The 27,938-nt window shown below is 42.4% G+C and overlaps 1 protein-coding gene across 1 annotated transcript in view; it reads left to right on the plus strand.

The window, feature by feature from the left end:
* DPP6 (dipeptidyl peptidase like 6) overlaps positions 1 to 27,938 on the plus strand; it is a 264,379-nt gene that overhangs the window by 194,063 nt on the left and 42,378 nt on the right. The window contains exons 9-12 of the mRNA XM_009644081.2: positions 14,099 to 14,253; positions 15,331 to 15,428; positions 21,551 to 21,674; positions 22,529 to 22,567. Coding sequence (XP_009642376.1) covers positions 14,099 to 14,253; positions 15,331 to 15,428; positions 21,551 to 21,674; positions 22,529 to 22,567 — 416 coding nt within the window. The remainder of the gene's footprint in view (positions 1 to 14,098; positions 14,254 to 15,330; positions 15,429 to 21,550; positions 21,675 to 22,528; positions 22,568 to 27,938) is intronic.

The raw sequence follows: 27,938 nt of genomic DNA on the forward strand, positions 1-27,938 counted from the left end.
TCCCTCTCGGCAGGGCTGCTCTCGATCCTTTCTTCCCCCAGCCTGTATTGATACCAGGGGCTACCCCGACCCAGGTTCAGGACCTTGCACTTGGCCTTGTTGAACCTCATGAGGTTCACACAGGCCCACCTCTCTAGCCTGTCCAGGTCTTTCTGGATGACATCCCATCCTTCTGGTGTGTCAACTGCACCACTCAGTTTGGTGTCATCTGCCAACTTGCTGAGGGTGCACTCGATCTCACTGTCTAAGTCATTGATGAAAACATTAAACAGCACTGGTCCCAGTATGGACCCCTGAGGGACACCACTCATTTTCCTCCATCCCACTGAGCCTTCAAAAAATCCAGTCCTGGCACAGCTCCTTTCCTTGGCAGAGGAGGGAAGCAGTAACGTGATGGATGTAGCTATGTCACTTAAAGCCCAAGCACCATCTCTGACTAAGCATATTAGGGCTAAAATAGCCAACCTTTCTGTTCCCATCCCAGAACTGATGCTCTCCTGTATGGATTATTTGCTTGCAGTATATAGAAATTACAAATGCAAGTCCACTGATTGCTTGGTAGTAAACAGCAGATCACAAAGCGTTTGTCTTTGGTTCCAGCAAAATAACATTCCCGGGACATCCAGAGACTGCTCCTGTCCAGCTCTGTCCCATGCTTGACCTGTTCTCCTCTAGGGGAAAGTATGCTTTCGAAAGCACAGCTCGGCTGTGGTTTAGAGGAGAAACTAGCCCTTTGCATTCAATGCAGCAGCTAAAATGCTCCAGAAGGTCAAGAGTCCCTTCTCCTGTCTGACTTTACTGTTTTTAAGCTTGTCATTTAGTTTAGTGGAAATAGTGTGCACATTGCTGACCACTCGAAAAAGGAAAGAAAGTATAAAACAGTTGTTTGACTGCGCAGTTTTCCTGGGTAAATGTCTAGTTTTGCTTTCAAGTGAAAAATAGTGAATCATGTAGTGCATTCACAGGTATGAAAGAAGTGGATTTGGCTCCTTTAAGCACCTAAGTCCTTAGGTGCAGAAGGATAACATTGCTGCGTTTCTTTATACTACGTTAAAAAACAAGAACTGGATCTGTAGTATGTATCACTAGATGCATTATTTATACCAGTTATGGATTTGGACTTAAAACTGCACTAAGCCAGCTCTCTGAGTACATGAGGCACAGAAAGATAATTTACAGGCAATTAGTCAGCCAGGTGGTTGCATTTATAGCAGGGCATCACGGTCCCTTTTTCAGTTAGTGAATGCGGATCTGCTAAACAGAAACCAGGCATCCTGTTAAGCACTCCTTAAAGAAATGCTCTTCACTCTGTAAAATAATAAAAATCTGTTCAGTCACGATGTAACCATGCTTTGAGTATTTTAACATACTGATGAAGATGAAACCTAACATGCCAATAACATAATTGGGTTTACAGCCATAGACTGGAGCACACGTTCTTCAGGGGAGGGAATGACAGAGAAATATCACTCTGAAGAAGCTTGAAGAGTAAATCACAGCCTCCTCTTGGCTGGACATCCCCAGGCGGGGGTCTCTGTCCCCACAGGAGCAGGGCAGAGTACCCACCTCGGGGACTGTCCCAGCCACGTGTCGTTGGTGGGAAGGGACGCTCAGCCAGCCCAGAGCTGCTGTGTTTTGCAAGGGAAAAGTTACCATGAAAAGATGAAAGGCATCCCAGGAAGCCTTAGAAAGAAAGGACAATATATATTAAAATTGGCATCTCTGATTGTAACCCGCATCCGAATACTCCAGGAATGACATGACTTAGAAGATTACTTTTTTAGTGATAAATAATAAAGGGCAAGGACTACAACTCAGCAGTTCTGGCCCCACCCAGCAAGGACAATGGTATTTCCTTTGCAATTTGGTAGTGTTTGCCACCTGAACATTTTGAGGCATTTCAAAACAGGCATTTCATAGTCTGGTGGTGGGAAAGTACTTGCCAACCAGGTATGTCCTATGGCCTGGCTGCGCCTAGTGCTGAGCAAACACCCCACAAAAACAGACCCAGTCCCCAGACTGCTGCAGGGAATAACGAGATATCGGTCAGCCGTGATCCCACCACAGCAGCTCTGCTCATGTTGTGGATGTCACGGGAAAAATCCACCGGCAGAAAAAGGAGCCGCTGTAATGAATCTTTTTTATGTGGGAAGTGTCCTCAATACTAAATAGGAAATGTTTAAGGGTAGAGCAGGCTATGCAGGCCTTGGAAATGAAGATTAGTCTACATTAGGTATTGTGAGCTGTTAGGTAGATAAAAATGGAGCCATCTCCATCCTGCCAATAAATGCAACAGATAAAGAGGGAAAAGGGAGAGGGCATTTTTTTCCAAAGCCACCCTTAATCAGCAAAAAACAGCAGACAAAATTATCTTTGGTAGATGGGGATTTGTGGGGTATGGGTTGCATTTATTATCTGGTAGGTTATAAGCTTTATTATAATTTCCGGTATTTGCCTGCCACATCCTAAGGAACCACACGAGCTGGATCTAGCGCGTGTCATTTATAACTCTGTGTCATTTATATGGTAATGGGGGGGTTTCCCCTCCTCCCCAGCAATTGCTGCACAGTTCTCCACGCTGATTCTCAGTGTTTTTAGCTTACCCCAGTGTAAATTAAAATGCACATTCATGATCTTTGAACAAAGCGGGCAAGGATAATTAGTAATTGGATACTGTTCTGTATGATGCAACTCAAAGTAATACTTATAATTTGCAGTTAATTAATCAGGGTTTTTTCCTTAAAATTCTTAATTGCCTTTCTATGATATTCATTTTTAATAAGTTTTTTTCCTACCAGTTTTACATCCAATTATGCAGACAATTTTTTTTTGCTGTTACTGCATGGCTCTGTGTGTGTGTTTATATAAAGAATTCTCTATGTATTTGGGTTGGGTTTTTTTCAGAAATTTTTATGTGCTGGTTTATTGGATGGGGTTTTTGTCAGCTGAAATTAGAAAGCTGAAAATAATGGAAGTGGTGTACAACTATGAGAAACAAGATACAACAGGGAATAGAAAACTCAAATCAATGCATCAAAATTAAAAAAAAAAAAATCTAAATCTCTGGAATTGCATTGCCAGTATGAATTGTTAAACTCATCTGGTATTTAATTCACTATCCAATTAAAACTCTCATTAGAAGACTCTAATTGTTATAGCTTTAAAGTAAAACCAGCAGTCGTTAGAGACACAAGCTTCGGACTCTCCAAGGAAATTAAAATGGTCATCAATTCAAAAATAAAAACGTTAGTTAATACAGAAATACATGGAGGTAGTGCCTGTGATGAGAAGCGCATCACGGATCAGATCTTTGCTGGGCAAGGCACTGAGAACTCCGTGCCTGACAAACCCCAGCACCTCCCCTTCCGTGAGCGAGGGCTGGGTGACAGCACCTTGCTCACCCTGCCGGTGCCCTTTCAGGGCCCTTGAAGGCCTTCGTACCTTCGTGCTCTGCCAATGTAGAGAAAACGCTCGCAGCATCTTTCTTTCCACTCCTCCCACCTCACTAGAAGAGGCGATGTTTCCCCAACTTGTCAGTCCCCACCTGGGCATGAGCTTATTGCCTGAATATAAAGGGCTTTTAAGTGGTTGATGCAGAAATGTTCTTCGTTGCAAGCTGATTTATGCTTTGCCAGCATTTCCCCATTGGGCATGCTGCAGACGCAAATTGGGGGGGGGGGGTTATTTCCTATCACGCGTGTTTATGGGAGTTTCTGGGCTGTGGATGTCCATCAGAGTTACACAGACTCGGTGCCCTTGCCCGAAGCGTGGGGCACCATGCGGCTTTCCCTCTTGTTGTAGTGCAGCTGGAGGCATCCCCGGTACCCAGAGCATCTGTAGCTATCTTCTGGGCATCCATGGGGCTTAGCCTGAGGTCTGCAGCTCCCTGGAGAGAGGTGGGGTAATTCCAAGTGGTCCAAGGAAGGTGACTATGCAAGCTTTTGCCAGTAGAATTACTGTGCAGTAGTCCACAGCTCAAAAATATTGAAAAAAATGTATTTCCTAGTAGGAGAGAGAAAAGATACTTTGATGGGTGGATATTATCATACAGGTATGTTTGTCTTTTCTGTGTGCTTACCTGAGTCCATAGTGGAGGTCCTTCAAGACTTGAACCTAGGAAGAACAGAATTTCTATTCAACATGCAAGTGCCACCGCTCTGATAGTCAAACCACACTGCTCCAGCAGTGGCATAACCCTATTATATGCCATTACCTTTATTAATGATAAATGTTTCTGTTATTTAATAAGAAGGTTATTCTGAAAAATTGCTATAAGCTAATTTTGATTCTGTTTTTATCCCGGTCTCTTTTTTATTATTCCTGGATAACTATTGATCTCAGTAGTTCCTCTGATTATTCAGTACTGTAAAATCAGATTCCTCCTCTGAGTCATTACTGAGCTAAATCTCTCAGTTAGCCAGATTCTGAATCACTGCTCAGGTTGAAACCTCTGGGAATATTGCCATAGTAGGGCAATATAAACTCTGAGTGGGTTTTTAATGGCTGTTCAATGACTGTAGCAGTTTAAACTGGGTAAGAAATTTGGAGCTAAGCTAAATTCAGTCAATGTGCTATAGTTCCCATTTTATAAAGCAGGGCTGCATTTTGCAATATTAACTGACGTTTATTAGCACTCATGCCAGGTGACCAGGAGGTGCTGCTCAGGGTGAATAAATCATGCAAGTCATGTGAAAGACAGCTTGAGCAAGTGCCGATAGAAGTCCACAGGGTTGAAGAATCAAGTTCTTTAACAGCAATGTCAGGCTGTTCAGCCTTCTTATCTCTTATATTTCTTTATGAAGCATTAAAAGAGATTGCTTTGGGGCACTTGTGTTCTTGAACTATCACAATCGTGTAATGAATTTTTGATAGTCAAATTCAGAGGGGTTTTGTGATCACCAGCTTTCTTGATACGTCTGTAGCTATTGAAATGGGTACCCTGTGTCAAGGTTGGCTGTCCATCTTTCTCCTATCACAAAACCCACGGATTAGTTGGGAAGAACTTGTAACTTTTAATTTAAAGAAAAGGTGAAGTGGAAGCTACTTGAGCAGGTTTGAATAGAGTAATATTCAGCATATAATTAAAGCCTTGATTTGTCTCACTGCATTGCACAGATAAGCAAATTGTATTTCCAGCCATAGCAACCTGTTAAGTGGCAGGGTGGGGAAAAAGGAATAAAAAAAAAAAAAAAAAGAGTTTGACTATAAGGAACCCTACTCCATCCAGTCAATTGGACAACATGAATTCTGTCTTGTCTAGGTCCTTAGCAATTGAAAAGGCATGATACGACCTTGCAATGAATATTTACTCACAGCAATGAGCTGCAGTGCAAAGTACTCAGAAGACTTTTGCCAGCAAAAGTTTCTACAGATTTAGTGCCTCTAGCTAACAGGCTTTCATGGAGAGCTGACAACAGGCTGTGGGTTTATGTTTATGCCAGGTGATGGAAATACATTCTTATTATGCATTAGGGACATACAGCAGTGTGCCACTGCAGACGGGTTTTCTGGATGAATTGGCCCTTTGAGTGAGAGTTAGGAACAGGAATATCAGACAATATGATCTCTAAGTAATATTTCTACTTTCATAATTCAGCCCCATTTTCATTATTACATCTGGAGATCCTGACAGATCACCGACTCGCCTGTGCTGATGAAATGTCTGCATGTTGGTCCATCCAGGATGGTCGAAGAGGTTTTTACTGGGGCTGCGACAAACTGACACCACAAAAGGAGGAAACCTGCTAATTGTTAGGAGCTATTGTAAGCATTAATCATTAATGACTTTGAAAGCAAACCACTAAGGCTCGCTAAGGATGGTGCACAGGGGAGAAAAAGCCAGATGCACAGAAGAGGGAAACTTCTGAAAAGAGCAAAAGGAGGATGTAGAGGCAACTCAGCGTTGTTCTGCCATGTTTGTCCTGGAAAACAGGCTTCAAAATGCTGGTGTGCCCCCAGGATAGTACAGTAGTGTGTATGGCATATGGTCCCCTTGCTTGCCCACCAGCCTGCTATGGTTGCTCTGGAGGGGGTCTCAGACCTCCAGGGGAGCTGCTCATTGGTGCTGGGGGAGACACAGGGTCCACGTGAGATCTGAGGGGCAGCCCCTCTCTTTTTGCACCACAAGTGGGATTTGTACAGTGGAGTGCGCCTGGTGTGCCAGGATGTGAGGACAGCCTGGAGCAGCCCCCGGCTGAATTCTTCTCTTATTTGTGAGAATCTGCCTGTACTTCTCAGATGTCATCACCCACTTGTGTGCATCTGTTTTGTTGGGTGTTTTTTTGTCAACAGATCTATTTGTATGAATGAGGGAGATTGTAAACATTCGTGATTTCTTAGTTATAGAGCCTGAGCCTGGCCTCCTGCATGTATTCTTTAGGAGCTGCAGAGGACAGGACCAGGCCTGTAGTCGATACCACCAGCATTTTAAAGCCCCCAAGCACTCAGACAGCAAAGAAGGTCTGGCAGCTACTTGTCAATAACCCTGTAAACAACACCGCAATGCCCTGACTCATCTAACAACTACAGGATCTTTTAGCATTGGAAACACAACAAATTAGAAGAATCAATGGACCAGGAAAAAAAAAAAAAAACAAACAACAAACCACCCACAAGCATTAAACCAGCAGTTTTGCTGTGGGTGAGATGAGTAGCCTCAGAAAGTCTCTTCTGTCTGTGAGCAGCTTGCTGCCATCCTAGCATGATCTCAGTCCTGCTCCTTGGGGAGAGGTGTCCTGAAGAAGATTGTCCTCAGAGAAACAATGGTGGGTATCGCTGGTAGTTGGAACTATGGGTAAGGAGCCCAGGTTGGAGCAGTCAGGATTTGGCCAGGCTGGCTGGCAGAGCTGCCTCTGATGGGCACACCCTGGCTCTGCTGGATGCTGTTTGCTCTTCGTCCCGGTGTTGTTCCCTCAGGGGTCCTTGCCCGGTATCAGAGAGCATCCAAAGGTGATGTCTTCTGCCGGAGCATGGCAGATGGTGGTGGTGTTACACAGAGCCACCCTTGTCTTGCAGAAGCAAAGGTGGACCACAGCCCATTTGCCTTCAGGTTTTGTGGGGTTTGCCTGTTTGCCAGCTTGGGCTTGGCTCAGGCCATGAAGCAGCTCTTGAGAGATGTGGAGGAAAGACATGACCTTGTTGACCATGCAGAATACGTGAAGAGTCCCATAGGCGTGTCCTCAGCGCCCAGTGTGAGCCACCCCACTGAGATGAGCTTCTCTCCAGACCCTCAGCATCTGGGCACAGGGAGGCAGAAAGCACTGGCCAAACCCTTACCCGCTGCCTCAACACAATATTCTGTGGGAGCAAGGGGCTGCAAGGCTGTGTCAGCAGAAAACAACATGTGTTCAAGCAATTAAACTGTGTGACTAAGGGGAAATTAATGATGCTTGCAGCCCACACCTCCCCTGTGCTTGAGGAGGTGCAAATCTCCTGGCTGGCCTCCTTTCCCCAAGATGATGGGCTGCCACCTTCTCATGGCTTCTGAACACATGGGAGCTCCTCGCCTGCATCTGTTCAGCTCCACGGCTGCGTAATGCTGCTGCCATCGGGTGGTGAGATTTTTGGATCAAGGATTTGATGGCTAACATGTGCTCTCTAAAGCATGTCCTAAAAAGCACCATGAAAGCAAGCAATCTTTTATTCTTCATAAGCTTGTTGCCTGTCAGCGGCAGAGGAGGCTGTGTGTTTTGAGTAGGAATAAAGGGTCACTGGGGCGAGCGTTGCAGCTCAGGTTTTCTTAAGGATCTCTTGGACGATGGCACAAACACCTTGAGAATGGTGGTTGTCTGCATACAGGGACTGCAGGATCAGGCTGAGCCTGGAGTTTAGGATCAGCCAAAAAATATTACTTTTTTCCTACAAAAGATTATTGAATTGTTTACTGGCCCTGCAAAATTACTTTTCCACCTGACTCAATTAGAGAACTGTGAAAGAGGATTAATTGCACTGAAATCAATAGTGCTGCAGGGCTATTGCTGACATCAGCACAAAGTTATGTCAACACAGGAAAATGTAGATTGGATATAGTAATATAAAACGGTTTTACACTGTCTGCATATACCTAACTACTTTTACACCCATTTTATACCTATTACAATGACTTAACGGAAGTCTTTGTAGATCTACACTACAGCAACTGAGAGAAAAATTTGCTTGCGTATGTGGTCTTCTAAACCCATCCCTGAAACATGTCAGTGAAGGCCGATATAAACAATGAGTTTTCCCTAACCCTGTAAAAATACTTGCTTTCAAACTATACAATAGTAATCGATTTGGACCTGTGGTTGGTCATTTGAGATGATCTAGTAATTGATTTTAAAACAGATGGCAGCTGTCAAATAAGCATTTGTATTTATTTGATGTTTCTGTGAGAACCCTTGGGGTTTTGCTATCTCAGAAGTCTTTGTTTTCTCTTTTCCTAGACCCCTTTTCTGTTCTGTGATCTGTCTTCCTCTTATGTTCTTTTGATGCTTCCTACTGACAAATTCTTTTGAGCTTTCTTTCCTAATGTAAGCCATGGCCTTCATGTTAGGCTTTAATTTAATTTTGTTTAAAATTCGTCTTTATTAACAGTTTTAATAAAACAGCAATATGTCTTCAGCACACCAAATATTTAATGCATCATCAACAATACCTCACACAAATGAAATCACTGATTACACTTCCTAGAATTGCTGTACTTTACCACATCAGCAATAAATAACATAGAAGAGGAGGTTCCCTCTGTCAGACAAAATCTTAGATAATTCTTTGTGTAAAAATTAAAATATTCTGAAATTAATGGGTCTATTGACAGAAAACTAGATATGTTTCTCTGTGTGTGTGCGCGCATGCATCTGTATCTACTCAGAGGAGAATCAAACTTTTTTTTTTTCTGTCTTTGTCTTCTGTGGGCACAACATTAATAATATTGTTTTGATTTCCTACCAAAGAAGAAAATGCAATGTCAGGAACAAGAAGAGAATGTTAATTTTATAAAAGAAATTGATTTATTTAATAGGTAAAACCTCCTGAGTGCCTCTATCCATTACACCCTTCTTTTGACCTCTTGAAATGCAGAAAGCCTCTACTTTTCTAGATGCAGTTAAAAAACCCTTTCTTCTCAGTCTCCAAGGACACCTCTACAGCTGGTATTAATTGAAGTTACTTTTTAGAAGTTAATGCACCACAGTTGTTAACTGCAGCTCATCTGTATGTGAGGGGCTTCACCATGGCTGGATGCACCATTCAGATCTTCAGAAGATCTCTTGTTTAACTGCAGTATGGATCTATGAGTCATTTTTTCTTGGAAGAGAAAAGGTTAGTTTCTTTGCATTCATTGTAATATTTCCCCTGGCCCTTCTTATTAGAAGACGTTAGCAGTTAAAGATTGAAAAGCTCTTAGGACCAGTCTTTCACTGACTCAATCACTCCTTTAGAAGGGCTTTATGTGCCACCACCAGTGGGGTTGTGTTGGTATGATTCCCACAAAGGAGGACACGTGGGCGTGGGCACACCTGGAGGATGGTTGTGGAGTGATGGGATCCTGCCTTGCACAGAGCAGAAGCATGTGGGCAGCTGAAGGAAAGTGGCTGCCCAGGGTGGCATCTCCAGCTGTTTTCATTGTACATGGGAATTGGGATATGGATGCTTGTAGTCTGTATAGCCTCAGTGGGTAAATTATACGGCTGACACAGCTAGGTGCCTCAATTGACTGTGAAGACAGAAAAAAAATACATTTTTTCACTTGAAAATTATTTCTTTATTCCTTTTTCTCAGTTTTTCCTCCTGACATCATATTCACTAATTTTTTTTGGAAGCGATAGAAAGGGGTTGCAGTGGTACGTGTCAGAGGATTGGTCTGTCCAAGCATTCTTGTCTTCTCGTGCACGTCTCGGCTTCTGTTAACTCACACTTGCAAATTACAAGTTATTTGTGGCGACTTCAAAAATTGGAAACAACCCCTAAGCTACCGATGGACTTCCCAGTCAATCACTGGGGAAGGCTTCATCCTTTCCCTAACAGCCAGCCAGAACTTTGCCACCTTCAGGAGAAAGGCATGATTCACAAATGTGACTCAGGATGCACAAAGGCTGCAGAACTAGTTAGATTTTTAGAAATGCATGAAGAAACCCCCACAGCCATGGCATTCACATGTACTTATTAACAAAGAGGAGCTCTGCCAGTCTAGAACTCTGCACAAGCCTGGGAAGTGGATTTGTCATGGCAATATCTGCAGAAATACCGCAGTGGCAGATTATGGCTCACAGCTTTAAAACCATCTGTGTGGATTTCCAAATGTGGCCCCTACGACAGGTTTGATCCAGAACCTGCTGGTTGCTGCTGAGGTTGCAGAAGATAAAGCCCTGATGCTTTTCTCTGCATTGATTCTATAAGGGAAGGCAGAGGTCTGGACACACTTCAGTGGGACTGTTCAGTGCTTAGACAGAGGGAGACATGAAAATTAAAAGTGTTTGATTTCTATGGCCAAACCTCTGCTAAAGGTTGCTATACAAGTATCAAAAGGAATAACAAAAGCAACTTGTGAAGATTCTTATGGGATTGGGGTGGATATTGTCCATGCAGGAAGGGGCCAGATCATTTTCCGAAATCCTTTCTAGCCCTATTTCCTATGATTCCTTGAGAAGTTTGTTACCTAAAGTAGGATACAAGTCCCCTTTCATTGCTCTTGCAAATACTGCTGGCATTGGCTCAAAGTTTGAAACAAGGAGACACTTCCTTTCCTTTTATACACGTGCTGGGCTAGTTTTGGATAACAGACCTAGTAAGAACGTCCATCCAATCTCTGATCCACTGTGCAGCCCACCCAGGGATTGCCCTTGTGGTATCACAGCCAAATGCTACATCCAAACTCAGATTCATCACTTGTTATTCGGCAGCTGAGAACAACAGCAAGGGTCTTCTCCATTCTGCTTCCTAACAGTGAGCAGGAAAGCATCTGTCAGGAAATGCGTTCTTCTGAAGAGATGGCATCCCTGTTGAGGGCAGCCTGGTTTGCACTGGATGCTGTTCAGGTCTTGATATGAAAGACAACCACCTACGTAATGCACTGAATGCAGCAACCTTTAATTCAGCTCGGGGAAGATTCCTCTCATCACGCCTCTGTTATTGTTTCCAGTTTCTTTTCTCATCCAGTGATATTAAAGTCTCTAAAATGGATATATACCCGGTTGTCACCAAATATTGTTGGTAGTCTGTCACCTAGGACTTCAAATGCTCCTCCTGAGGGTCCGTTAACTTAGAAGACCCTTTTGTTCACACAGCTTTGAAATGGTCATTCAGTTGAGTCTTATTCAGCTAGAAGAGGGATCAAAGTACCCATACTGTAACACTCCTAGCATTTCACTGGATTACCAGCTGGCTAATACATGTCCCCAACAAAAAGGCACTACTTATAAGCAAGGTCATCCAGAGTGGTTTGATACTGAATGTGGTAACGTGGAAGAAGCATTGACTTGCCTCAGACACTGTGCTTGAACCCAGCCACCAAGGCGGAACAGTCCTAGCTCAGTTAAGGCAACTGCACACTTCATTCTCACTATTTTTAGGGTTTGCATGCCCCAGTGGGATGGCTGGCAAGCAAAGCTATGGAGAAAGAAGCAGCACAGATCCACCACCAACTGACTGTGAGGAATCTCCGCGGCTCGCTCACAGCATCCCTGTGTCAAGTAGCACCCAGCGACGGCAGGCTTTGAGGGAGAGCAAAAGCTTTGATCAATTGTCACTTTATACTCTTAGCTAGGAGGTCATGAGGTATATGTGGAGGGGGGGCTTTGGTCTTTAAGGAGAACCTGGTTTCTTATACATATGAAGTGGGTTCTGAACTGATTTGAGAAAGACCCAGGAGTATTAAATGCGACTGATTTTCTGAGCATGCGGTAAATGCAAGCACAAAGAATAAAGTGTCCCCAAAACCAAATTGTCTGCAAATTACATTTTATTTGCAGCTGAAACTTTCTGGTATTAATGCGTTTTATATTTCATAAGAATGTTCTCTAGTTTGCTAAAACTAACTGATCTCTCTAATACCGGCAAGGTCTTGGCTTTGTTTCAAGGCAAAGGTTTGTACAATTAAACCTCATTAACAGAGGACCACGATACCTGCACTAAAACCTTTCTTGGCATGTGACCTTCAGCAGAACTGCTTCATTAAGTCTGAGATCCTGGAGAAAATGTTTGCTGAATAAAGTCATTCTTAATTAATGTTAAAATGTCAAGGATTCATCTGCCATCCATTTTTACTCCTTTTCCTTTATGCTCTTAATTATCTCTTTAATGAGCAACGAATATAAAAGTCAAAAGCAGCATCTTTTAAATGTACACACAACAGGTGGGACAGTGCAGCAAAGCAAATTTGCCAGACATGTGCTTTCCCATAAAATATTTGCAACTTCCTAGACATCTGTCCAAAACCTCACTTAGATGTTGCCATTAAGTATTGCTTAATTAATTTGTTGTTTGTAGAAGGCATAACTACCAAAGGTGATTTTCCCTTGCACCCTTTCTAATATTACCTTGAGTTTTATCTCAACCCAAATGCAAGTCTGGATTAGCAAAGGTGTTAATTTGCTCGATGATGAATAGAATTGTCTGTCTATTCTCCAAGGATCCCTCATCCAAATTTTTTTAAAAAGAAATCAAACAGTCTTTGGTGAGTTTCTACTCTTCAGACCAGAGGGACATTCTGGTTGGATCGAGGGGTCACCACAGGGCGGTGTACAAACATGGTGGGTCTGAACTCTGAAAATCCTCGTTTGTTTTTGCAATGACCAGCGATAACAGCAGACATTGGAGCTGCTTGGACTTGTGTAGCAGGACTTCAGTGATGAAGGCTTAGAAACACTCTGCAGCCTCTTTAATTCTTTTTCTCACATTAAAGTAATGAGACCTGTCTTCCTGCCCATCAATCTGTACAGCATATGCAGGTCCTTCTGCTATGGTTTAAATAGGGATGACTCGTATGATATTAAGCCTCTTAATGAAAATGGATTACGTTATTGCCTTTTGCAAAATGGGAGGTTTAAAAAGCTAGGTTAGTGTCTTCCAAATGTCAGTAACTGGAGACACTTTGAACAAAGAGTGAATTTTATAGCTTTTCTGGGTATCCATAAGCTGAAGTCATCTTTGCAATGATGATAGTTAATTATAAGAAAAAGTATTAGAAATCAGAAGCTCTTTGAATTTGTGTTTAATGAGAATTAGGTTCTGCCAGCCTTCAAAATATTTTCTGGTGATGGCAATCTTGTTTTCTCCTTACATACTTGAACTCTGACATGTTTTTACTGGCATCTTTCTGAGTACCTTTTCAATAGCAACTACATTACTGAAATCACCAAAAATCTGTAATCCCAAAATTCAGTGGTAAACAGGATCAATCTCTGACACTGGCTGTTTATTGAAAATTGCTTTGCAAAAGTGGTTTAAAAAATGAAATGGTGATAAAAGTCAAGACGGTATCCAGGCCACAGACTCTAAAGCCTGGTATCTTGTCAAGTGTTACAAAGTTCCAGCATTGCATAACCTATAGAAAATTGCTATTTTTGTTTATTCCCAACTGGCAACAGAGCTTAGGAAGATTTAAATTGTAGACAAAGTGTTTGTATCTGAGTCTAAAAACTGTTTGAATCCATTGATGTGTGTCTGGTATGACTTTGCAGAGGAGAACTAAATCACAGTCATTGCTGCTAGCCCCGAGGGAGCCCCAGTTATGTTACCACTGGGTAGTGGGGAACCCCAGCTCTGCCAACACGTGCACGTATATATGTTCAGACAGCCAGATACAGGACATATAGTAGGAGTAGCAGGGCCTTTTATGCTGCCATGAATATGTGTACTAATATGAATAATTTGATGTTTCTTGAGCAAGATAATTATGCTTAATAACCTATATATTCGGAGTAATTGTTATCAATTGTGTTCGTTTGTGTATATGGCATAATTTAACGAGTATTTTTAATTTATATTCCTGTGGCATCTTCCCTGTGCCGTGATTAGACTGGGATTTTCTTATCTATGCTGTTTCATTTATTACTAACTCATAGTTTATGTCTAATAGCCTTTTTTTTCTGTTTTCACCTTTTTTTTTTTTTTTAATTAGAGGAGATCTTGAAGACTCACATTGCTCATTGGTGGTCTCCTGATGGTACCAGGTTAGCGTATGCAACGATTAATGCCTCCAGAGTCCCTACCATGGAGATCCCAGTATACACTGGCAGCCTTTACCCTACTGTTAAAACATACCATTATCCAAAGGTAAGGGAAAATAAAACAAACAGTCCTGTTGTTTTATCAATTTATTTTTTTTCTAGTAGGCTCAGACAGGAGACTGTATAATGGTGCACATTCATAAGCAATAAAAATAAACAGATCTAAGGGATGATCAGCTGTTCCCCAGTGAACGTGATCTTCATTACTCTTTAGTTGCATTTGCGAAATTGCAGTTTTTCTGATTTGAGTCTCAGTCATTCTAAATATAATGAAAAAGCAAAAGCAGGTGTTCTTCCATGCTAGATAGGTGTCTAAGAGTTTGGAAGCCAGCATTACTACATGTAGATACATTTCCTTTTACACAGAAGGAAAATGTAATATTTGGGCTTCCTTAGAATATCCAGGATGGCCTAATGTCAGAGGAGACAGCCTGGCTTTGTAGACGCGATGTGCCTGAACATTATAAAGAACCCAGTGAAAGACAGAAAAGACTTAAGAGCCGACCCCTCCTCGACTGCAGCCCCGCAGCAGGCACACGGCACCAGCACAGCTCTCTGCCACTGCCGCCACGCCGCTGCTCCTACCCCTCCAATTTTCTGCTATAAGACAGAAGCGTACTGTGCTGCAGTCGTTTCTTCCAGGTGTCCCGCTTCACACGCTGATTACTTAAGACCCTCACACGTTGGTCCAAATTGAACCATAATTTCACAGGAGAGATATCCACATGCATGCAGGGTTTGTGGAAGGTAGCAGTGATTCAGCAGGGGATGCCCTTTCCTACAATCCAAAATGAAGCAGTATTTTACTATGTTTACCATCATCCTGTTAGACAACCTTTTCTCAAAAGGTACATAAAGTAGCAATATGAAAAAGTCGCTGTGAAAAGTAACATTTTTTACCAAGGATAGAGGTTTCCTAAGTAAAATTACCCCTCGGTTGTGCCTACCAACCTCTCCACACCTCTGTCCCACAGCACTACAGTTTTCTCATGAACAACTGCAGCAGTCCAATCTGTAGCCCCATACAATGGGAATGCATTTTTATAATCCGTGGGGAGGCAACAAATCAAAACCATTTTGTGCTGTATAAAATACTGTAACTTATTCTTATTTTAAAATCCAGGCTGGAATGGAAAATCCAACTATTTCTTTGCATGTGATTGGTCTGAACGGACCTACCCATGACCTGGAAATGACTCCCCCTGATGATCAGAGAATGAGGTAGGTGCTTTCTTGCCCTGGGATGCTGGACCCTGTTTCTGTCAGGGATTTAAATCAGTCCCTGACTTTTTTTCAAGATCATTTTACAGTGCCTTTCTCTGCCACTATCAAGGAGTTTCACTCTCTGTAAATCTCTTCAAAATTTTTCAAATTCTTTTTCTTCTTATATGTTTTTTTATAGAACATTGCTAGTTTTTTAGTTGAAATCGCTGTGACCCAGACTAACTTCAGTGTAAGGTTATTTTTAGAGAATTTGACAAAATGTCCCCAAATCCATAACACATTCATTTCACATGTAATCACAGGCATTGTAAAGGGCATATTGTCTGCAACCTGTATGAAAGACCGTGAAGCAGAAATGGGGCAGCCCTACAAGCAGAAGCCTGCGCACGCCTGCAGGGCTGTGATCACATTGGCATCATGGAGACATGGTGGGACAGCTCCCATGGCTGGAGAGCTGGAATGGAAGGATACAGGCTCTTTAGGAGGGACAGGCAGAGGAGACGAGGAGGGGCTGTCACCCTCTATGTCAGTGACAATCTGAAGTGCATGGAGCTCTGCCTGGAGATGGATGAGGAGCCGACTGAGAGCTTCTCTCTGGGTCAGGATAAAAGGGAGGGCAGGGACAGGTGACATTATAGTGGGGGTCTGCTACAGGCCAGCGAACCAGGAAGACCGAGCGGGTGAGGCCCTCTATAGACAGATAAGAGCAGCTTCATGTTCACAACCCTTGGTCCTCATGGGGGGACTTCAACCACCGCGATATCTGCTGGAGGGACAACATAGCAGGGCATAAGCAATCTGGGAGGTTCCCAGAATGCATCGATGATAAATTCCTTCTCAAAGTGATAGAGGAGCCAATGAGGAGAGGTGCTATGCTGGACCTTGTTCTCACCAACAAGGAGGAGCTAGTGGGAATGTGAAGCTCAAGGGCAGCCTTGGCTGCAATGACCATGAAATGATGGAGTTCAAGATCCTTAGGGCACTGAGGAGGGCACACAGCAAGCTCACTACCCTGGACTTCCGAAGAGCAACATTTGGCCTCTTCAGGGATCTGCTTGGTAAAGTACCATGGGATAAAGCCCTGGAGGGAAGAAGGGGCCAAGAAAGCTGGTTAATATTCAAGGATCACCTCCTCCAAGCTAAGGAGCAATGCATCCCAACAAAGAGGAAGTCAGGCAAAAAACACCAGGAGGCCTGCATGGATGAACAAGGAGCTCCTGGACAAACTCAGACATAAAAAGGAAGCCTACAGAGGGTGGGAGCAAGGACTGGTAGCTTGGGAGGAATACAGAGAAATTGTCCAAGTAGCTAGAGATCAGGTTAGGAAAGCTAAAGCCCTGATAGAATTAAATCTGGCCAGGGACGTCAAAGGCAACAAGAAAAGCTTGTACATCAGTGATAAAAGGAAGAGTAGGGAAAATGTGGGCCCTCTCTGGAGGGAAATGGGAGACCTGGTAACCAGGATATGAAGGCTGAGGTACTCAGCGACTTTTTTGCCTCAGTCTTCACCAGCAAGTGCTCAAGCCACACCACCAAAGTCACAGAAGGCAAAGGCAGGGACTGGGAGAATGAAGAACCCCCCACTGCAGAAGAAGATGAGGTTTGAGACCATCTAAGGAACCTGAAGGTGCATAAGTCCATGGCACCTGATGAGATGCATCCATGGGTCCTGAGGAAACTGATGGATCAAGTTTCTAAGCCACTATCCATCATATTTGAGAAGTCACGGCAGTCTGGTGAAGTTGCCACTAACTGGAAAAGGGGAATATAACCCCCATTTTTAAAAAAGGGAAAAAAAGAAGACCTGCGGAACTACAGGCCGGTCAGTCTCACCTTTGTGCCTGGCAAGACCATGGAGCAGATCTTCTGGAAACTCTGCTAAGGCACATGGAAAATAAGGAGGTGATTGGTGACGGCCAACATGGCTTTGCTAAGGGCAAATAGTTCCTGACAAATTTGTCAGCCTTCTACAACAAGGTTACAGCATTGGTGAATAAGGAAAGGGCAACTAACGTCATCTACCTGGACTTGTGCAAAGCATTTGACACTGTCCCGCATGACATCCTTGTCTCTAAATTGGAGAGACATGGATATGACAGATGAACCACTCAGTGGATAAGGAATTGGCTAGAAGGTCACACTCAAAGTGTTGCAGCCAATGGCTTGATGTCCAAGTGGAGACCAGTGACAAGTGGCATTCCTCAGGGGTCTGTATTGGGAATGGCGCTGTTTAACATCTTTGTTGGTGACAGGAACAGTGGGATTGAGTACACCCTCAGCAAGTTTGCCAACAACACCAAGCTGCGTGGTGTGGTTGACACACTGGAGGGAAGGGATGCCATCCAGAGGGACCTTGACAGGCTTGAGAGATGGGCCCATGAGAACCTCACAAGAAGTTCAACAAGGCCAAGTGCGAGGTCCTGCACATGGGTCAGGGCAATCCCATGCACAGATGCAGCCTGGGTGGAGAACGGATTGAGAACAGCCCTGAGGAGAAGGACTTGGGCATGTTGGTTGATGAGAAACTCAACATGACCCAGCAATATGTGCTTGCAGCCCAGAAAGCCAACTGTATCCTGGGCTGTGTCAAAAGAAGCGTGGCTAGCAGGTCGAGGGAACTGCAGCTCCTGGACAATATCATTTTGCTGTTGCTAGCATACTTTGTAAACAGAGAGACTCAGAAACATTTTCATTATAGTAGTATCTTCAGACTGCAAGATCCAAGTGTTGTTAATACATTTGTCCTATGTGGTTATGGGTGGCTGCAATTTATTTGGTTGCAAACAATATTGTAGAATGATGCAAAATAGATCATAATTAATTAGTCTCTGTATATTTCATCAAAACCATGGCAATTTCCACCCCTAGGGCATGATATAAGTAGTGCTGCTAGAGCAATAGGGGTGCATTTTCATTATGCATATGTTTTCTGAAACGAGAGAATTAGTGTGATAACATTTCATTAAAATAGACAAGAGGGATGTACCGTACAGTTAGTTACAGAAGGGAGTTTCGAAGAAGCAGGGAAAGGTGGAGATAAGGATCTTCAGGCAGAGCCGTCCTATCTGAAGCATTTCAATGTGTTCAGTCTGTTCACGCAGATGATTTATGGACAGAGCGGTACTTCTTGGTGTTCTTTTTATCTGGAGCGAAGTGGTTTAGTACAACTAATAAAGCTGAGAATGAAGTGGAGATATGCCAGGGTCTTTCTTATGTCAGAATTAAAGGAAATCAGAAATTTTCCACAGAATTGGGATATTTATCAGTTAAAAAAAAAAATATGATGATGGGAAAATATTTTGGGGGAAAATGTACAATTTTGATGATTTTTCCTTTTAAAAATCTTTCATTCTGAGCATTTTTTGCCAATTTTTCTCCGATGCCTTGCTTTTCAGTGAGAAAAAGAAAGTGAAGGGAAGGGGTAGACATTTCAGGGGAAAAAAAGTATTATAACATTTAATGTCTGATAGGCATTTTTTATTTTGATGAAAACCATTGGACCCCAAGAGTTACATCAGCAGGCAGTCAGAATTGGACCATGGTCCAACTTATTTCTCATGTCATACTTGCATCCCAGGTGGCAAATTAAAGAAAGACGTTATCTCCCCTGCGTGCAGAAATCATCACTTGTCCTTGCATAGGTCATGAACAAGTAAATAATGGAGAAACTCAGGCAACACAAGTCTGGATCAGAGGCAGGAGCCAGCTGTGCCCCAGGGATCATGGGCTGGGCTGCTGCATCTCACTTGGCCATGTAATAGATCTTTGTCTGTTCTTTGGGGTGTTTATGGCTTCATTACTTTTGTCATACTTTAAGTATCCACATTGTAGATTCATACCTCATATTTTAGATTCATACCTCCAGAAAGCAGCCAAGTAAAGTCAGGGTATGAATAAGAGCACCACGCAATAACCCATCACAGACGATTGCAAACCCAACCACCAACGTCTTTAGTGGGATGGGGAAATCCATCGCAAAGCTCAGCATAACCACACCCTTCCTGAAGAGGATCAGACAAGTTATTCCTTTCCTTTGGGAGGCTGTAACCTGCTTTGATGTGGATGTCTACAAAAGAAGTGGTCAGGTAGCGGCTGGTCTAGATTTTTCTCTATGGGAAGAAACAGGTTCTCCTTAAATCAGCTGTGCATAAAACCTGGGACAGGTCAGGCAAAGAGGGCTTGGGAGATGCACTGGCTCCCCGTTTCTCTCCACTGGCTGCTCAACCAGTGCAGCTGCCGGAGCTACAGATGTTTGAAATCAACTGGGATGAATCACCCCTCAATGTCTCATTTTCCTCTGAAAATGGGAAACATAAAACTTAGTTGTCCTGCAGAAGAGATATGAAGTGAAGTAAATTAAAGGCTCCACACTACTCGGAGACTAGAATAAAAACTACACAAGTATCTGCAGTTGTCTGCCGGCTGGGCTATCTGTGGGCTTGGTGGCTGGGAGAGGCTTCAGAGGGAAATTGAGACTCCGTGCCCATCTCTGGGGTGGTGGGGGAGATAATAATAATTAAAAGTTCCCGAGAAAGAACTGTGGCTCCTGTGTTCAAACAGCGAGAGGGATGTAAAAATCAAATATATGTCCTTCAAAATTTAAATTGGATTTATGGGAAAAATGCTCCAAGCCACAGCATGTACTAAACTCACAGCCCTTTTCTGGGGAGACTGAATCTGCTCAGTTAATTCTGGAGAGAAAGAAGAGATGGTTATACAGTTTAATTTTGCTTTGTTGGTTTTTTTTTTCCTCTTAGGGCCTATGCTGTTGCTGATAAAGAGTAAAATTACAATTTTATTTCAGGCACTGAATTTTCAGACTGCTGTTGTCTCACCTGGAAGTATCCTTCCTCCCAGTGCTGTGGATGCAATCACTGAGGTCTTTTGTTATTTTCCCCCAGCCAAATTCGGGTACTAAATATTACTGAAAACTACAAAATCAATTCCCAGCTTGTTATTTCGCTAGACAAACGGGCCTTTGTTGCTTTTGCCCTTCCTCTTCAGTATACGCAGCAGCGCTTGCCAGAACACAAAGTACTCTCCAGTGACACAGCACATTAATTCCGATGAGAGCAACAATTCCTTATACATATTTTATAGCAAACAAATGAACTAATAAATTTTTTATAGACTGTATGCTGTGAAAAGTCATATTATAATTTAAGGATGTCTTTGGCCCACATAGCCCAGCAGTATATTATAACATCACCAGCTTTGTCAGCTCAGCCGGAGTTTTACCCTACAGATAAAGCGGTGAAGCCCTGAATTGCTGCAGAGGTGGACGTGTCTGAGCACCACCGCATGCTGGCTCTGAGAAGGCGACCATCGGTGGATTTATTCATGATCCTGTATTTTCCAGCTCAGCCCGGCCTAAGCAGTTCCATTGCTCACTATTGCACAGGACTTTTCCTAAAGACATCGATTCCAGGACTTGCGCAGCCCATGCTGCTGATTTACTCCAAGTATTATCACAACGTGAATATGTCCAGCAATAGAGGGTGGTACAGGCGGTGGGGGATGGCGGTTTTGCTGACGCAAACTGTCACATCTCCGCTGACGTCTTTATGGCAACCAGCTGCATCTGCTTTACAGAAACCCTGTGTCTCTCTAAACCATATCCTTCTTGCTATTTGCCTTTTAATGCAACACGCGTGGCTATTTTGGTGTGTAGTAGGCATATTTAGAGGCCATTAACTCTTCATAAGCATAAAGAATCCAGCCATTGGCAGTGATAGGCCTGAGTCAGCCGGTTACTGTGCTCAGAATGGAAATTGTTTGCAATTTCTTTTCCACCTGTGCATAAATTTATAGCTCCAGGCATTTCAGTCCTTCTTGGAAGGCTGAATAGCTTGAAAGATTCTTTATCTCTGCATTCGTCTCTTCTTTGAAAATGACTTTCAGAAGTGGCAGATAAAACACCTGCACAGCCCTAAAAATGTCATTTTTAGGGGTTGAAATCCATACATAAGGAAGCCTAGAGACATCAAGACGCAGCATTCTTAATAACCAGAGATCTCTCCTGGACAGTTTGCCTGCAGCAGCCTCCGACTGCTCTGCTGTGTGGCAATTCATTAGGCTGTCAGCACGGTGATACGTTTTATGTATGTCTCTCTGTGCAGGGACTACTACATAACCATGGTGAAATGGGCAACCAGCACCAAGGTGGCAGTAAACTGGCTGAACAGGGCCCAGAACGTGTCTATCCTGACGCTGTGCGACGCCACCACCGGAGTCTGCACCAAGGTAGGAGAGAGGAGCCAAACGGTCGCTTGCCCTCGGTTTTCATAACCCATGCAAGGAGAAAGTATTTCAGTTGTTTTACCTGGTGACAAGTCAGCTGGCACACATTTATTTAGGCAGACACAGAATATAAGCAAAGTTTGCAATATTCACCTCTTTTTTTTTACACCTTCTAGAAAGCTAGGAACGCTTTGTGCATGCATGTGTGTGTAAGAGTGATTACTTGTCCTGAAATAACTGTATACATGCACAAGTGCACACACACATCAACAGTTTGTAACCTGAATGTCTTGGCAACGTTCTACTTTAAGGGCATTATATATATTTAATGGCATTAAAAATGGCTCCTGCTTATCTACCCACATTTTAATTGCAGTTAATTAATCCCTTCTATAGACACACGAATGTAAACGGTGTATTGATGTAACCTATTAGCAGATACTATCTTTTAAACTGGCATAGGTGTTTCCGCTGTAGAAAATTGTTCTGATATATCCAACCCTTGAAAAAATGATGCAATGCTGTGCATAGAGCGCAGTGCAGAGTCTTCCTAACAACTTCCATTTCAACCCTTATTTGCTTCTTAACAAGCTTTATTTCTCTGGGGAATAATATATCTTGTGGGTTTATGTGTTTTGTCTGTATGAGTAAAATGCTTTCTTGAATGAGTGCATGGTTATTCATCAGGGAGGAAAGGCCAGGAGAGCAGCCGCTGGCTTATGCTCCTGAAGCACATGTTTAAACATTTTCTTTGTATTTCTGAACAACTTTTCAGATTCAGTCCAGCTGCTTCCTGCACTGATAAGCAAAATGTAATACATGTGAAGTGTGATATTAATGATCATCTTCTCTTTTAGAAACACGAAGATGAAAGTGAAGGCTGGCTGCACAGACAGGTAATAGTGATCTTCTCTTTGCGGCCAAGTTTTTGGTAGGTTTTTTGTTTCATTGTTTTTCCCCCAAAGAGAAAAACTGATTTCCAGACCTGAGAAAGATGCTTGGAAGATGGCATGGTTTGTATTATAGAAAAGAGTTTCTCAGGAATAAACAAGTTCTTACTGGAGATGCCATCTTCTCTGGAAGGTCCCATGGTTCTCAGCCTGCAATTTGCTTGGATTTAAAAGAGATGAAAAGCTGATGCTGGTGGAAATTCACCCACTGACAGTATCTCTGTAAGTCTCATCAACGTCAGAGGTCATCCTTCATACCGTGCTTTGAGACTGATGATGATTTTAAGAAGTACAGTGGTTGGTTTCTGGTCTTCTAGACAGGAGAGAAGTCCACTGTTGAAAACAGGAGATCAAAGGTCATTTTATTAAGAGGGCCTATATCTATGCTGAGCCAAAATCATGCAGAGAGGACTTCTAAGTCACTTAAGCTAAATTTGACAAATTTTTCTGTGTTACTCTGCAGCTATTTGCAGGTGTAAGGGCGGTGGAAAATGAAATGGAATTGTCAGAGGAGCAGTTAAAACAGCAAGGACTTATGAGGAGCACGGAATGGGGAGAAACTGCCTGATGGAGTTTAATACATTGTTTTAACAGACAACTGTGTCACATAATTCTTCTGACACTGTAACCCATGTGTAATATTGTTACTTTGTGTGGCTACAAGCTCCCATCCCCCAAATGAAATAAACCAAAGATGAAATAAATGCTGAAAAAAAAAAGATACAGAAAGTAGAATAGAAAATTTAAACCCACAAGAAGCTTTGATTTATGGGATTTTCTATTCATTTTTTTTCTTTATCTTTGCCCGTTTTGTTTTTGGAAAAGTTGTTTTGATTTTTTTTTTTTCCCCCAACACACGTCTATTAAAACCTGTAGATTTCCAGTGTGTAAATCTCTGGAAGATCATTCATAACATTAACCCAGGAGCCAGTTTGTGAAGTGACCTCAAATTTGATTAAGCTGTTCTTTAGCGAGAGGCTGCTGGTACCAGTTCAGCCACAACACTGAACTGTTTTTCATGGGATATGTGAATGCCAGACAGGGAGTAGCATGTCAGATGAAGATCTTGTACGATATTTTCCAAGTCCAGATTTAAAGCATTTCACATTTTTGTCACAGCTTGTTCAGAGGATCCAAGAACCTGTAGAAACCACAATACATCAGTTCACAGCCAGAGCAACGATCTCCTCTGTTCTAGTGTGGCTGTCCTACAGCAATGGGCTATGTCTGATCCAGATAAAAATTGATTTTACAGAGGAAATAGATTTTGTGCTCCAAGCATTGCAAAAAATCTTTTTCTGGTATATTCAGGTATAGAATAAAAATGCTGCTGAAGTATTCTTTACATTCATAAGGACAATGTTGGCTTGAGTAAGAAACAAAAGCTTAGAGGACAAGGCAAGTCAAGAGAAAAATAAATTGCCCATGTTTTATATCTTAAAAAAAAAATACTTCTCAGGATTCATTTATTTTATAAATCCAAGGATAGTTTTAATCCTTTCACTGCTATTTACTGAGGCCTCCATTAATGCAGTATAGTAGAACTTGTGTTTTTACACCACTGTGGTTCTTTAGTCATTTACCTACTACATGGACAGGCATTAAAAGATGGTCCTGAACAACTGTAGTAACCAATCTGCCAGTCCCTAACAGGCCTGCTCCAGGGAAATACAGTTTGTTTTACTGCAGCTCCAAACATCATATACTGAGTTTGAGGTTACAGAAGGATCATTACAGCCAAATGAGTCAGACATCTCAGTACTAAACTAAGATCACATTTGCTATGGACTTTGGAGACATTTGATAATAATCTTCAAAAGCTTTGGTGAGAGTTTGAAGAATTATAGAGCTCTCTTGCCTGTATTTCTGACAACAAAATTACTTAAAATTCTAGTTTTGACTGAATGTATGATTACTAGCATAACTGTATTTTCTATATTTACCTTTTACTCTATGACACATTAATCTAGATAACTGGAAAGTTATTTTCATGACATGTGTGTCTGACTATGAGAATGATGTGAAAATGTTAAATGCTAGTGCGAGTCCCCTAACCTTTTTAAGGAGGAGATGAATTGCACATTATGCAGCTACTGAAAGAGCTCAGGAGTGTGACTCGGCTCAGGGTGAAGACTCCTTGGTTGAAACATTTTAATAGAGGTATATGCATATAAGCCAGGTGCCCAAATCTCTCTGTAGACAGCCAGTATGGTGAGCAGTGGGGTCACTCGGTCAACAGACCTTGAGGGTGATTTAGCCCACCCTGAAGAAGACACCTACTGCCTGGTTGGCCAACATGTTCTTTATGCTCCATTGACAAGACCTCCCCAATTTTAAAGCAATAGAACTGAAGAATCTTAACTGCTTGCTTCATTCTTTAAAATACTCCTTCAAAGTGCTCCATACAGCTAGTCTGAAAAGCATGCAAGAGCTTTACCTTTTTCTTGGGAGTTTAAGTACATCTGGTCTCCCTGGAATAGGGACAAACTTCACAGTAGACTGGGAGCAGGAGATAAGGAAAGAAAAACATCAGTATCAGAAAATACTCAACAGGGACATGAGGAAGTCTCCGAGGATAATAGGGTTGGCTTTTTTCAGCTGTTTGAAATACTGAGAGTTCTGAGATAGGGTATCTATCTAACCCATTAATTTGGATTTTATTCATGTTGTAGTAGTTTGGTAACTCAGTGAGATTTAATAGTCTGTGTATGGAAGGTCATAGTAAATGACTTTGTGTTCCCTTCTGGGCTTAAGTTCATGAACAAATTGTATTGAAGTCTAAAAACTTTGGAGAGCCTCTCTACAACATAGGCAAAATTTATTAATTAAGAAGTTATTCCGAGTATAATGACAAATATACAGTATTTACACAGGTTCTGCTTAGAAAATATCTGTCGCTCCTGGTCAGATGATCTGACCACAATTTTCAAACCTTTTGCACAAATAAGAACAGGCACATGTTCAGCAAAGCTGCCCGGGGGTTTTGGAAGTTTTTCCTGCTTTTATTTACATCTTTGCTTGCGCACTTCTGAGCATAAGAGCCAGACAGAACTTTACTCATACTTTTGCTTAAATATATGAATTCTTTGAAACAGTAATTACAGCTGTAAGCATTTTTATTTCAATTTTTGTGAAGTCATTTTCCAATAGCTCTGGTGATGGTCATATACAGACAATGAGTCAGCAATGGAGAAATAAGACAATTTCTGAGCACCTGCTGGAGATAAACTTTACTGGCATTTTAATTGGCTTATTTATTTAATTGTGAATGTGGCCCGAACAAATTTAATTATGAACCAGGGTGCAATTTCAACTCTACCAAAGGCGGTGGGCTTTGACATTGACATTGACATCAGCAGGACCAGGAGATTACCATAAAATTGCTTAGAGACATACAACCTCCAAAACTGCCCACATGGGCTGGCTGGCCTCCCCTGATAACGGTTCCTTTGGGTTGAGTTTTTCTTTCCAGTCCTCCTATTTCCCTAGTGTTTCAGATCACCTCAGTCTAAAAATAAAGACTTTTGCTCTATCAAAAGGTTGAAATGTTGAAAACCTCACACCATTTTTCTTTTATAACTCCCTTGTCTAAAACCTGATAGCATGAGAACCCAGTAATGATTCTCTTACAGGTAGTTAATAGGCAGTATGAAATGAGCCTCTTTCAAATAGAAACAGTGCTCAGAGAACCTTACAAACAGGACTGACTGCTTCACCCTGTAAAGCCCTTTTGCCATTTAACAACCCCATAACTGACCTGAAGTTGCCCTAAAGACAAAGGATAAAGCAGAAATAGGACCCAAAGCCTGGTAGTTCAAATATCCAAATTCATCTGCCAGAGCTAACGAAGCAGCTTCTGGTTATAGCATCTTCGGTGCTTAAGACTCCTGATTTCATCCAATGGAGGGGATTGATACCCAGAGGCATGGGCTCCTCTCCTCTCCAGTTGATGACCCTGCAGGTGCCCCAGCTTCAGAGGTGGCCATTGGTGTGGTGCACCACCATCTACAATAAAAAGGCTACAGAAATTTGAGACTATGTCCATGTCTATTCCTTTTAGGATCTGTTAATGAATCATGAGTTTGTTCAATCCCTTTTTGCACCTTCTAATACCAGCTGCTTTCATAACTCTCCTGGCGCAAAAACTTCCAGAAATTCCCTACCTGCTGCACAGAAAAAGTATTTTATTTTACCAGCTTTAAACTGATCCACTCTTATTTTCAAGGGGGGGTGGAGGGGGTGGGGTTCAGTCTGTTCTCATATTATGGGATTCAGTCAATAATAGTCAGCCAAAGGCTCAAACTGTTTGTATCACATGAAGAATATTTTAATTACGTGCCCAGTGTAGCTCCCTACAGCATAAAACCCTGTTCAAAAAACCTTTCAGCCTGACATCCCTGCCATTTGCCATCTGGGATAGGTCACCATCTCTGTCAAGGTTTTAAACAAAGTTCTGGTTGTATTAATGCATTGTCTTTCCAGCAACAGGAATGTGCAAACAGGCTGTCCCATAACATCAGCCAAGTGCTAAAGCCTGGCGTCTGTCATCCGTGCCGTGTGCCGCCTTCCCCTTAACTCTGGATGAACCGCAAACTCCTCTGCGCAATGCCTGCTCCCCCTGGCAGAGACAAACTGCTGGAATATATAACGCAGTAGGCGCAGATATTGAAACGTAGGGTGAACGCATTGCTGTTTGCCTCAGCAAAGGAAAACCTGTCGAGCAGAAGGTTCGCCCAAGTTACCGTAGTTGTTTTTCAATGATTTTTCTCCTGTCATGAAAGACATTTGGAAATAATATAGAGTTTCATGTTTCAAGCTCCAGAACAATGTCAGAAGCAAATGAAACCATTATTTCACAGGGCTGCAACAAGCTATAAATGGACATATTTTAAAATACACTGAAAACCTAAGCAAGAGAAAATAAAAGGAAAAAACCAAACAGTTTGAATACCTAATACAGTGTTGATAAATCTGATAAATAGTGGAAAAGAATTAATCGGTAGGGAACTGGGAGCAAAGGAACATACAGTAAGAATAATCTGTTAGCTTACGAGAAATACAAATGTTTATTTCTTTGCTGTAGGTGTTTGCGTGAGCCATAAGTCTTCCTGTGCAATCAAGTTCTTGCTGGTTCAGTGTGGTATCTTGACATGTGCCAAGCAGAAAGCCAGGGTGTTTGATGAACGCTGAACCAAAGTAGGACCCAGAAGAAGCTAAGCAACAGTTTTCCTGTTGGCTGCCCTCAAAGAAGAAAGGAGCCATGAAGCTGGGCCAGGGCAGGCAGGGCTCAGCCACTCCCCAGAAAAGCCTTTTATCA

Source organism: Egretta garzetta, unplaced genomic scaffold (genome assembly GCF_000687185.1).
Source record: "Egretta garzetta isolate BGI_Z169 unplaced genomic scaffold, ASM68718v1 scaffold117, whole genome shotgun sequence".
Lineage (NCBI taxonomy): Eukaryota > Metazoa > Chordata > Aves > Pelecaniformes > Ardeidae > Egretta > Egretta garzetta.